The sequence below is a fragment of the Puma concolor genome, chromosome A3 (assembly GCF_028749965.1).
Source record: "Puma concolor isolate L17-30 chromosome A3, mPumCon1.1.hap2, whole genome shotgun sequence".
In the NCBI taxonomy this organism is placed as follows: Eukaryota; Metazoa; Chordata; class Mammalia; order Carnivora; family Felidae; genus Puma; species Puma concolor.
The window spans coordinates 6367052-6380375 of NC_141669.1; the positions used below are offsets into that span (position 1 = coordinate 6367052).

The 13324-nt window shown below is 39.9% G+C and overlaps 1 protein-coding gene across 9 annotated transcripts in view; it reads right to left on the reverse strand.

Annotated features, from left to right (window-relative positions):
• Positions 1-933: 933 nt before the first annotated feature.
• The window catches only part of KIDINS220 (kinase D interacting substrate 220), a 95512-nt gene continuing 83121 nt past the window's right edge, over positions 934-13324 (reverse strand). For all 9 annotated transcript variants that reach the window (XM_086699967.1, XM_086699965.1, XM_086699961.1 and 6 more), the window contains 4 exons: positions 10168-10299; positions 7836-7934; positions 6599-6835; positions 934-3957 (listed from right to left, as the gene is read on the reverse strand). In XM_086699967.1, the coding sequence (XP_086556093.1) occupies positions 2695-3957; positions 6599-6835; positions 7836-7934; positions 10168-10299 (1731 nt within the window). In that variant the 3' untranslated portion in view covers positions 934-2694. The remainder of the gene's footprint in view (positions 3958-6598; positions 6836-7835; positions 7935-10167; positions 10300-13324) is intronic.

A 13324-nucleotide genomic window follows, 5' to 3' on the forward strand; every position in this document is an offset into this window, starting at 1 on the left:
TCCACTAAAAGTATTGACTGCTATCTAAAACTCACATAAGTAAAAGAGAACACAAAAACAGATTTTCCTGTCAATTTTGGAAATGCTGGTTCAGTTCCAAACGCTTCAATCTCCCAGAATTTGGGAGCTGACTCTTAAACACTCAGCACTGTAAGAAGTATATTGAGAGAAAGCAATAGTTTGCTTCCATTTCCAGTCTCCTGCGGAACGGCTATGCCCCTGCATACCACTCCACACGTCCAAGGTGAATGGTCTGCCTTCACATTCTGCTACGTGAACAGAACTATCTGTGGCTTAAAGTGAAGGTAGAGTGGTTTATAAAATATGGTAAAACTCTAAATGATGCAGAATCGAAGGGACGAGCAAGATCAAAACACCAATTTTCTTATCATTTTCCACCCAGCTTAAAGCAGAGCTTCACATTTGTGAGAATCAGACTGAGCTGTATCTTATAGATACACACACACACACACACACACACACACACACAGACAGACAGACACACACACAGAGACACAGATTCAAAGGAATGATGGTATGACTCAATAACCCATCTGGTTTGTCAATTTCTGTTAAGAGTATGAAAAAGAAAACTTTTCCATAATGTTCACAGAACAATGAAATTGACATCTTCCCAGGACCTGGACAACCTAGTTCTTCCAGCTACAGAAACGCACAGTACAGAGTTGTGCTACTGGGCAGCAATGCTTCAGTAAAGCACCGTTCAGGCAACAGGGACCTAGGAGCCACGCTCTCTCCAGAAGACTCGTGGGGAGCCCAGAAGGTGTCTGCCAGATGTGCGACTGCTCCATGAACCTGAACGCCTTTCACAAACTTCGCACACATACGACAAAACAGACACACAAATTACTCTTTCATTTGTAATCAAAATGTGAATCATCACTGTAGTGAATAAAAATTCATGAGTCAGAATAACATGCAATTTTTTTTATTGTTTTCTAAATCTAGTGGTACACTTAACACTCTAGTAGTAACTTCACAAACAGCGTAAAGAACGTACTACAGTGATCTTAGGCTGCATTTACTCACCGGAAAAAGAACAAAATGTTGCCTCTGAAATAATTACGAATTATACAATATTGCAAACCAATAAGCACTATTAATACTAAAATGTTAACATTTCAATATATAATGTCAATAACATCCTGCCTTTTAAAAACTGGTTAAAAACATTTGTTAAAGTCATGCGAAATGAACACCTTAAGAAAATGTTAGGTTATACTTCCACATCAAGGCCATAAAACCCCCAAACAGCAACTATTTAGTGCAGTGACTGGTCAACTAAGTAATTTATTCAGTATATTAATAAAAATCTATTCAGTGAAAACCATCACAAATGCAACACTAAATTTGGGCAATGGCACACCTACGATCTATGATCTTATCTGTGACTGCGGATATACTGCCAAAATTAATTCTACATAAATAAGCTATGTCAAAACAACAACAAAAATACTCAATGCATGATGACAAGGTCCATTTCTTGTACGATACTTAAATGTGATCATTCTCTTAACCCCGCTAACAATAAATGGAAAATCTCACTGGTTTTATCTGCTTTTTACCCTTGTCTTGTTACGTTTTTAAACTTTTTAAAGAAGTGTATCCTTTTTTCTGGTCCTCCCCCTGCTCCCCGGGATTAGCATGCTAATTTAGGAATAGATGAAGTAGATACTTAATCTACACTCTGCCTGGAGAGAAGGCAGTAATTTAGTTTTACCTAATTAAATATTTCCTTGTCATCTGTCAAGTGACACCGACCTTTCTGACATAAGTATTTCCTCATTCTCTCGTTCCATGAATATTTATTAGTGCCTCTATATTACCCATGCCTCCCTGATTCTCCAGAGAAAGAATTCATGTTTCTCCCTCTCACCGCTAGGCTACGAAAAATTGGGCACACAACTGAAAAGAGTCACAGAAAAGACCAGCATGAGTCCTCAAGCAGGTGGATGGTGCTTGTAGCCAGGTCTGGGATTTGGAGGAGAGGGTCCAGGTCCTGGGGAGGTTCCTGGCCCCTCCCCGCAGGCCACTCTCCTAGCAGCTCATAAAGGTCTCGTCACTGGGGCTCCATTTTGAGCACTGTTCATCATCTTCTTATTAATTTTTAAAGCCCTTGTTAAACCATTTATCTATCATATAGAACACCGGTTCTCAATTTATAGAGCATTTACCTTTAGTCTCTGGGCTACTCCATAACCTATAAATTCTTGTCTCTTACCCTCTAAGAGCAAAAGTTGCTTCTGGTTCATCTAACGTCATGTCTTCCTTTGAATGTTTGATGAGGGGATGCTGTAGAAAAGGAGTCTCTAGCTTTCATTTTCTTTGGCAAACCACACCCTTTGTGTCTAATAAAATATTTCCGACCTATCTTTATACTTAGATCTTGTCACGAGAAATTTTATGGGGCTGTGTGCCAATGAAAGGTTCAATAACAACGGTGGGTTTTTAAGCTTCTAATTACAAAGACAGTGGAGGGTGAGTGATGAACCATCCTTTCTTACACTTTCCTCTGTGGTATAGTGTATGTTTCTTTCACCAAAGACCTTCCCATGCGTTAATTATTTGTGAGTGAAACGTACAAAGATGACATACATGGATGGATTCACTATAAAAACGGGTCAACTTTGTCACAGGGGTACAGTAATCCTACTCTGCTCTCGCTTGTTTTTCTTAAAGAATGCTTTCTCTTTCCTCTCCAAAGCCTGTGGTATCAGAGGAGGCCACTGCATGGAGCTCTGAAGAATCCTTGGAGAGTCTTGTGTAACTTGAACGCTGGCTTCGCTTATGCGTCATGCTTTTTAGGTTTTCATTCTGAAGAGCAGTTGGGTTGGAACTAGAACCGGGCCTCAGAATGACTTGGGAAGTCTCCCTCATTCCTTCCATTTCATCAAAACTCTGATTAGATCTGTTAGCTGGTGCACTGTTGTTGTTCAGAGTGACAGTACTGGGTGTTCGGTTCAGATTGTAGGGTTTCTGACACGCTGGCCAGTTTTCCTCAGGGCTGCTGGCTATCAAGCTACATTCGGAAGGGCTTTTCTTGTCTTCGGAACAAATGGACATCCGAGCTATGATTGGATCTTGCAGGCCACTCAAGCTGTGCGGTATTCCCCGTTTTCCACTGTGGCTATCATCTTCAAGCTCGATGAGATTCGCCTTTTCAAGCTGGGAATCATCAGCCCCTTCATTGTGAAGAGAGTGATTGGGAGAACTTTCGCTGGATCTGACTCCTGAATCGGATGAGTCCTTTTTGTCAAGGAGAGCATCTGACAAATATTCTTTCGCTTTAATGAAGGTTCTAATCGGCTCTGCAGTGTGTTCTGGAGACTTTGATACTCTCTCTACCTTCCCTTCAACTTTTTTATCTTTATCATCTTTGAGCAATGGAGTATTATCTGATTCTTCTGTTCCAGATTCATCTTCATCACTTGGAAGTTTCTGGTAGCGCAGTCCACCTCCCTTAAGCTTCAAATCTGTCTGGAAGAGACTTGACCTTTCTGAGGACTTCTTGCCTGGGAGAAGCTTACTGCCAGACTGGTCAGATTTCTCATCTTCTTCAGTGATAGGATCCAGGGGTGAGGCATCATTGGTGGAAACCCCTGATGAAGAATAATCTATAACATCTCCCCTCTTCATTAAAAATGACTTCCTTCCATCATCTTGCTTTGGTTCACTATCCTTCCCTTTTTCTGGTTCTAGATTAGAATGAATGGAGCCCCCTGATGAGCTCTGACCCAGATAATATGTGCTATGTGGAGAAGATCTGCCACTAATTGTTGTAGAACCTGTACCCCCTTCTAACTGAGACATCTGAGCAATATATTCTCTATAGGCATCTCTATACTCGGCCTGCACCTTATCAGTAAGCTTTGAAATTTCAATACTGGAATCCTGGGAATTGAGACTCGAAAGACTTGGGGTTCTGCGAGTTTGTGACTGTGAAGACAGAAAAAAATAAATTTAAGAATTCAAGTAAGCAAAAAAAAAAAATAAATAAAAAGGCATAAATATCAACTTAGGAAATATATATGTACACGCAGAATTTTTAGTGTCCTCAAAATACCAAATTCCTTTAAAAGAATTGTACATAACACAGTTTAATAAAAGCTGGGAACTTATGGATAATTTTACTGTTATTAGAAAGCTTTATATAATTTTAATAAAATTAGTTTATTATTAATCTTCTAAAGTATAATTAAAGGTTATATTAGCAAATAATCTTAGCATTTGTTTTTAGAACATCAAACTTTTAACTTTTATTTAAGGTAAAAATCACCTTCATTGATATAACATAAAAATTCCTCTTAGGGAAGACAAAGAAGATTAGGGTTAACATATATCTCAAAAACAAAATACTCAAGTCTTCAATGTATCTTAAAAAGAAACTTTCTCTGATGAGCACCGAGTGTTGTATGAAAGTGTTGAGTCACTATATTGTACACCTGTAACTAATATTACACTGAATGCTAGCTAACTGGAATTAAAAAAAAAATTTTAATAGGAAAAAAAGAATTATTTGCTAAATACCCTTGAAATTAAAAAAAAAAAGAACCTTTACCTAATTTGTATGACGTAAAGTTACTGCCAAATTTCAGTTAAGAAAATGTACTGTAAATGCCAAGCAATAACAATAATAATTTTAAAGGATTAAAGCATAGAGTGCAATAGAAAAGACAAACACAGGATCCAAATGAACAGAAATGGAAGCCATGAGGCCAACAGTCAGATCCCAGTAAACAGAGAAATGAGGTATTTTTAAAAGTTTGATTTCCAATGTGAAGTTTTAGGATTAGAATTGCTTTAGATCTCAGAAAAGCTAGTAAATAAGGAGTAAAGACTACAGATTAGGAAAAAGAGGAGGGAAATTGAAGAAAAAGAATCAAGGAAGTCTTAGAAGGGACAAGAGCAAAGGCTGGAGCCATGAAGCAGAAACAAGGAGAGGAGTCTTCAACAGGGAGGAAATGACCCATCTCCTTGAGAAGGGCCCCTGCCGGTGGATTGAGACCATAAGGAGAGCACCCTTCTCCGCTCTCACATGCGCACTGTGTCCACAAGGCTTCAGGAATCCATGAGGTCTAAACAACTCCCAAAAGAACGTCCTATGACGATGCCAGCTGTCTCTCACTCTCGGTCCCACAACGGTGTCCAGCGGGCCTTCCAGAGGCTCCATGACACGTGAGGCCACAAGAGATTTAATGCAGAAGCAGATATGGGGGTCTGGTTGCCTTCTGCTGAGCCAGGCATTAAAGAGATTTGCAAAACAATCCCATTTTCACTAAAGTTTGCTTTGTTTGGGAAATATTGTCATTTCGCATGAAAATGTTATTTATGTTAACATGTAATGTGTTTATTTTTAAATAAATTCATAAATATTTCTAAAGTTTCTCCGTTTTTATTTCTAACATGGTAAATACTGACAGACACAAGTCACATAAACAAAAGCTATCCGGGGTCTTGGGTAATTCTGAAAAGTGCAAAGCGACTCTGAGATTACGGCAAAGTTTGAGAGCCGCCGCATTAATGGGAAGGCCATGGGTTTCCAGGTCACGGTAGGAAATGCCAAGTATGGAAAAGCAGAGAATGAGGATCTCTTAAGGAATGCTAAAAGGAATTCCAGGGAAAAGAAAGGAAGCACTGTTGGTAGAAACACAGGGACAAAAGGGTCAAGTGTGAACACATCTTCTCATGAAAGAAGGGAATTTCTATCTCAGTCAGTACCCGGTTATAAGATGGTTTCCCAACATAAAGAAAAAGGTTCCGGTATATATTAAAAGATAACAGCAGCAGCAGCAACAGCAGCAGCAGCAACAACAACAACAACAAAATGTGTTTACTACCAGACTAAACCAAACCCTCTTAAAAATGGCAGACCTACCAGGTACTGCTTTTCCTAAATACACTCACTCCCTCTCAGAACGGCTTCTTGTGGTGGCTGTTTACTGCTTTTCCTCCCTGGCCTGTCCTCTCTTCTGCATCCTGCTCTGTTTTCGCCTAGTTTCTTTTTCTTATCTTCTCCTCACTCCATCGCATGTGTCTCTCACGGTCCTCTTTATTCCTGATTCTCACCTGGCCTCTCTCGGCTGAGAACACCGGAAAGTGGAACTCACCCATTGCTCACCTCAGATGACAGAAAGAAAACGAGGATCCCTACACACTGGGCATGTGTACTGAAAACCAAATTATGCTGTTCAAAGGGGTAATATGTGGCAATTTTCCAACAGAGATGTATCTTAGCCCCTGACTACTGACTTTCACAGGAAAATAGCAAGCGAAGCCTGAACTCTATCGACCAGCCCAACCAAAGTAGCCCGGTTCCCATTTACTCTCTATGCTGTTACCCTAGTGCACTGTTTTAACAGTTCTTACCCATTTCCAAAATGATCTTATTTCTCCTTTATTTTACTGACTGTCCCCTCCAGAAAAGTAGTTTCTTGAAAATAGGGAGCCCTCTGTCTTGTTCACCGAGGTACTCATTAAATATTTTCCGAATGACTACATCAACGCACCAAGATATTCTCAGTGAATTAAATATCGCCCTCCCTCTTCAGTAATGTGAAAAATGACATTTAATAAATACCTGCCAACTTAGATTACTGTGACGTGGGGCACCTTCATCTAGGCCAAGGGTATTCAGCTCCTCAAAGCTGAAGTTCAGTGTGTAGGGGGTCTGACTGGAAAGCTCAGTATGAGGCAGTTCGTTGTGGGAGGAGCGCCGAGCAGACTCGCCGTGGGGAACCGGGCCGCTGCTGTTCTCACTGAGTAAACGCGAGTCTTCGGGGACCGCTTGGTTTTCTGCACTTCTCATTTCTAGTACCTTAACGGAAGGAAAAAGAACATCAATATCCACACTGACAAATCACAGTTTAGGAGCTTTAAAAATTATTAAAAAAAAATAAAACACTATAAAGTTACTGTAATGAAAATGAAAAGGCAGACTTCTTGTGAGTTCCTAATGGATTTGAAATATATCTGCTTATCTTTCACTTCAATGACACTAAAAGAAGTAGTGGCAAAATCATCACGTGTACATCATGCGCTAATCTGGCCATTGTGTTATTATTACTTTAGTTTAAAATTTAACTTGACTCCGATGTTATTACTACTTTAGTTCAAAATTCAGTTTATATTGTGTTAACATTTAACAAACAGAATGCAACTGTTGTGTGCCAAAGAGAAGCAGAGCCAGAGAGTAGCTGATACGGTGAAACAGATTCTAATCAGCAACTATTGCAACCGGGGAAAAGAGAGCTCAAGACAGCACTGAGCCCAATCCGGAAAGCAGTGTGGACAAGCGAGGAGTGGGGTGGGGGTCGGCGGGTGGAAAATCTCTAAGAGGAAACACCAAGGTCAAGGGAATTCTGGCCAAACTAACTTGACAGGACTCTCCGAAAGGCAGGCCAGGGTGATCAGATATCATCTAGGGGGTGATGGGGAACGAGGGGTTTGATCGGGTACCAAAGGCTATCAGATAGCGCGGGTGGGAGTCCTTTCTAAACCGACTTCACGTGATCCTTGCTAACACTGGGCGATGCAGGCCTGGCAAGGACAGACACTGAGGCTGAGGCCTAGAGGCACAGAGAGCCTGGCTAGAGGCAGGTCAAAGAAAAAAGGTTTCGTCAGTGAAAGCGTGGAGAATTGGCAGGTTGCCTCTTCCCCAAATTTCCGAGTGAAATGTCCGAAAGACAAAGGTTACCACACACTGCTGTGGATATTCTGCCTACGAGAATACAGAAAAACAGCCGTTTAGGCCAGTGCTGATCAGCGCTTGCCTTATACACTACTGTAAATAATTCCATAAATATAAGATATCTTACCGTGCTTCTAAAAAGATGCCAGTCCCCAAAATTCATATTCATCTCTTTCTTCAGCTCATCAATGTTACACTGAGCTAACACACGGCCATTTATGTTTGCCTGAATGAAAACAAATGCAAGTAGAAAAACAAAGAAAATATGAGATATTCTGAAACAGTAGCGATTAAAACGTACCTTTCCACTAGCACTAAAAAAAGTCATTACAGACTAGAAAACACTGACCTAAAAAAGGTTATTAGCCTATGTAATAATATAATACACAAGCTGACTTTGATCAATATCCACCACTCCGTATTTTTGCCAAGTGTCTTAACACGCAAGTAATACAAATCACTCTTCAGGGACCAACCCGAGACCTAACCCTCCCAACTATTTCCCAAACTACCTACACCCTGTCATGAGCAATAAACACAAGTGTTAGTTCGTCTCTTCTAATCTTGTAACATATGAATACGAACCGCAGCTTCTGGGAGGGGCAGAGTCATCTGTCCTTGTTAGTGTGTCAGTCACAGACTAAGTTCCAAGTGAGGTAAGTTCTGACAAGCTTGTTTATCAGCTATGTTAGATAACTTCAGCCATGAAGAATGTCCACCCACTAATTTCCCAATTTATTGAATTCACAAAAAATGACTGTATCACATTGGGTCTCTGTAATTCTAGTTTCCCCCAAAGAACGGATGAAATTTTCTTTATTAATAATAGGTACCTTGGCTGATTTTACAAAATACAAAGCCTGGTTTTATTAACTGTGGTAAAATTACGGACTACTTGTGTTTAAAACCGACAGAATGAGGGCGCCTGGGTGACGCAGTCACTTGAGCGTCTGACTCCTGATCGCAGCTCAGGTCATGATCTCACGGTTCGTGGGATTGAGCCCAGCATGGGGCTCTGTGCTGACAGTGCAGAGCCTGCTTGGGATCCTCTCTCCCTCTCTCTGCCCCTCCTCTGCTCACTCAAGTTAATTGTGAAGACACAAGTGCACAGAGCAAGCCCATGACAGAGGTCCTGCTGCAGAAATGCAAAGCAGTTCGCAGCACTTAAAAAACCAGGGCTAAGATGGGCCTCAGAAGCCAGGGCTGTCAGTAAAGAGCTGAGTGGAAAGAAAATGCTGTCAAGATGGAAACAAAATTGCCCACGATTCAAGTTGGAGGCCTCATCCTCTCCTGATACTACCCAAGTGGCCCCGAGGAGAGAGTCAGGTTTGTACCTTGAGAAGGCAATGCTTGATGCTTTTGCAAACAGGCATCAGCACTAACTAGACCTGTAAGGAAACTGACATTATCTGAAACCTTTCCGACTAAACGTAAGTTAGGATTAGTAAAATGGTATCTCATTTTACATGCTCATCATTCTTTACAAAACTTTTTTAGATGCCATTCTTTCAAGTAGAGGCTTGTAACTAATGTTCTACTCTACTGTAGTAAAAGAAAAAGTGTAACTTAGTGCAAATATCCACTCTAACAGGGACGCAGGCTTGTATAATATGGGAAGCCTCCCCTGAATCCCAGGCATCACTGTCCACCTTTGCGGTGGCCGGGAGAGTAGGAAGAATAGGACATAGGAGGAATAAACTTCCTCATGCATGTGAGCCTCGCACACCAAACCTATGAGGGTTCATCAAATGGGACATACTCCTAAGTCCTATTAACACATAAAAGTGAGAACTTGGGGAAAATGAAGCAAGTGTGGTTTACTCTGATAATTATTAAGTCACAAATAATACAAAGAAAATATAACAGAACATTATATTGTTTAAATGTTCTGTGTTGCATATTGGAGACATGAGTTACTGTTTATCTAAATGTGAAGTTCCTCAGAGCTTTGTATTTCTCATCAAGGCATTTTTACTTATATTCGATCATTTAAAAAATAACATTGCGGGGCGCCTGGGTGGCTCAGCTGGTTAAGCATCTGACTTCAAATCAGGTCATGATCTCACAGTTAGTGCGTTCGAGCCCCGCGTCGGGCTCTGTGCTGACAGCTCGGAGCCTGGAGCCGGCTTCGGATTCTATGTCTCCCTCTCTCTCTGCCCCTCCCCTGCTTGTGCTCTGTCACTCTCTCTCTCTCTCTCTCTCTCTTAAAAATAAACATTAAAAAAAATTAAAACAATAACACTGTAATACAGCTACTGTCTTTTATCCACCTATAAACTAAGGACCAGTAGAGCAATTTTAGGATACAAAAGAGCGAGAATCACGTTTCCATTTGGAGCTTTCCCATTGCAACAGAGAATGCATCTTTGAGCTGCTGGAACTGAAGCGTTCATTGTCCACAGAGCCCGTCCCCGCACCCTCAGTCCTGCTTTGAGTCAGCAGGTCAGTGTGCACATCACCTTTTTGATTGTTGCACAATACTGAGGCAGCATACTCTGGTCCAGCCCCTCTATTTGCTTCAGTTTCTCACATACCGCATCCACATTCATTGAATTCAGTGATACCACTGCTCCTGAGGCTGGGCCTGACCCCTAGATAAGCCATGGAAAAATACATGTGTGAATAGCATTTCATGCCAGATGCATGTAGCGCATGACAGAGAAACTCTCATGAAGTTACATTAAGAAGTACTCCAATTAATAACAAATTTTCAAACGAAGGTTAAAAACAACAAATATGTGTAATATGGGAAAATGCCATTAGGGAACAGATTTAGCTACTGTTCTAGTTTAATGAGCAGCTTGTATTCTAGCAAATACAGCCTGATCAAAACGACTTTTCTATGAAGATAGAGCATTCCGTGAATGAAGCCTAGGCCAACTTCTCAAATGTTTACAGCCTGACCGCAGAAAAGTAGGGTACAGCCCTTAATCACAGGAAGGACAGGGGGTTAAAAAAAAGGAAAGAAAAAAAAGGAACAAAGAGGGAAAATTCAGATGACTGTATTATAAAAATACAAAAGGTAAATGTATGAAATAATTTTTTAAATGCCTATACTGAACAGCTTTAAATGTCTCTACATACTAGCTTGATAGTCTATGAGAGCTGAAGTTTTCACACCTTGACCAGATTTTACATCCAAGGAATTTAAAACTTCCCTTTAAGAATCTATACAATAAGCACGTAAATATAAAACAGAAATATTACTTCTTAACACAGGTAAAAGTAAATACAATCCATTAAAATGTGGTTTCATTTAAAAGAAAAATCACAATAATAAATAATTCTAGTACTTACTTAGAAGAAAAACAACTTCTGAATGTGGTGACGTACTAAAGAAGTGTTTGCCCTGTGGTCAATTATATATGGATCTCCTCAATTATAGGTGTGGACACTGAGGTCTAAACAGGTTAAGTTTTGACTTCAAAGTCACAGAACAAACAGCTAGTTAGTAGCAGATTTGTACCAGAACCCTAACTTATCAGGTCTTACAACTTCCTATTTCCCTTGTTCCAACGGACTATTTTTGAAGAATTTAAAGAAACTAGGGGGCACCTGGGTGGCTCAGTCGGTTAAGCGTCCGACTTCAGCTCAGGTCATGATCTCTCAGTTTGAGAGTTCAAGCCCCGAGTCGGGCTCTGTGCTGACAGCTCAGAGCCTGGAGCCTGCTTCGCATTCTGTGTCTCCTCCTGTCTCTGCCCCTCCTATGCTCATGCTCTGTCTCTCTCTCTCTCTCTGTCTCTTGATAATAAATAAACATTTAAAAATTTTTAAAAAAGAAAAAAATTTAAAGAAACTATAACCACAATAAAGAAAAGACAAACCAACTAGTATAGCAGATAAAGACAACGTTCAAATGATCTGCCCTGTATACCACTCAATCTAATTTAATAATATCCTATCCTCAAGGATGTGTAAACATATTTTCTACTGCCTCTTCTACCATTATCAGGACAAAAATACACGATAACACAGCCCAAACTGCCTATTAACCGGTTGCTAAACGTTATTTGTAATGTGAGAGCACATACACACAAACAGCATATACACAGCACATATCTTTATTATATATAAATATAGCTAGGGAATGAGACCATATTGAACAGGGAGTTGGAGTATTAATTTATGACAGTTAGGGAATCTCTGCAAGTTAACAAGTATGAGACGGACCCATAAAAGTTTGGAAGTTAATGACTTGGAATATACTGCACCAAACATGTTTACTCAGAGTTTGTTTTTAATTAAATGTAAATTTGAAACATGCATATATTATACGGTCCGAGGTACAACTGCTTCAAAAAATACTAACAGCAAAACACTAGTATTTCCATAATTTGGTTTTCCTATCTCTATACATAGTTCTATTTTCTGCCTGGATGAGTATAGCCAATATTCAACATGCTAATTATCCAATATCTACTATAGAAATTTAAAATGCTTTTTATGAATTCTTAATAACCATATTGGTTTTATCTTCCTTTCCTTTTAAACAGCTTTATCGAGATATAATTCACATACCATACAATTCTCCCTTTAAAAGTGGATGATTCAGTGGTTTTTACTATACTTGCATAGTTGTAAAACCATTACCACAATCCATTTTGCGACATTTTCATATCCCTAAAAAGAAATCCCTGTACCCGTTAGTAGTCATTCTCCACCCTTCAACATCCATTCCCAACCCCTGTCAACTACTAATCTTTCTGTCTCTAGACCTGCCTATCCAGGACTTTTTATATAAATGGAGCCACACAACATGTGACCCTTTGTGTCTGGCTTCCTTCAGTTAGGATCATGTTTTCAAGGTTCATCCGTGTCACGGCGTGCGTAGGCACTTTATTGTTTTTACTGGTGAATGACATTCATCTTTTAAATGGTCTTCATTGCTGCCTTCCAAACATTTTTATTCCTCAACCTGTCTCTTCTCTCTGGATGCATTTATGCTTTACATATTCTTGGTTCAAAAGTCACACCTTGATCAACAAAATAATTATCATAATGGATTATAACTTACTCTGTATAGAATGAGTCCTTACTGCTATAAAGGAACAACTGAATAAGTGAAATAATTAAGTGAAAATAAGTAACTGAATAAATAATTGAGGAATAAAAAGACAGCTTTTCCTAATAGAATTGAATTAATAATTGTAGAAGAAAGAAAGAGAAAGTTACCATTAAGAAAGCACCACAACAAGAGTGGTTGTATCTAAGATGCATCCATGTGTACTGAACTTAATGGGCAAAAGTATAAGTAGAAACAGGATATTTGCAGAGTATCAAAGTATCTCTCCCAAGATATTTATTCGTCAAAAAGGGGAAAATACAACTTTACAGTGTTGAGACCTGGCAGAGGCCGCCTTACCCAAGCGATTAAGGTTAGCATTAGCAACAGTAAGACTCCGGCCCAGCACAGACCCTCTAACAGGATGCGCTGAGAAGCATGGCACCACCCGTGTGGGTCTCTTACCAGAGACATATAACCTCCAGCTGACAAACCCAAACAGAGGGACAGTCTGTAAAATACCTGACTGGTATTCTTCAGAAGCGATAATCAAGGTCATGAAAGATAAGGAAGGACCAAGGAACTGTCACAGATCAGAGAACTCTAAGGAGAAA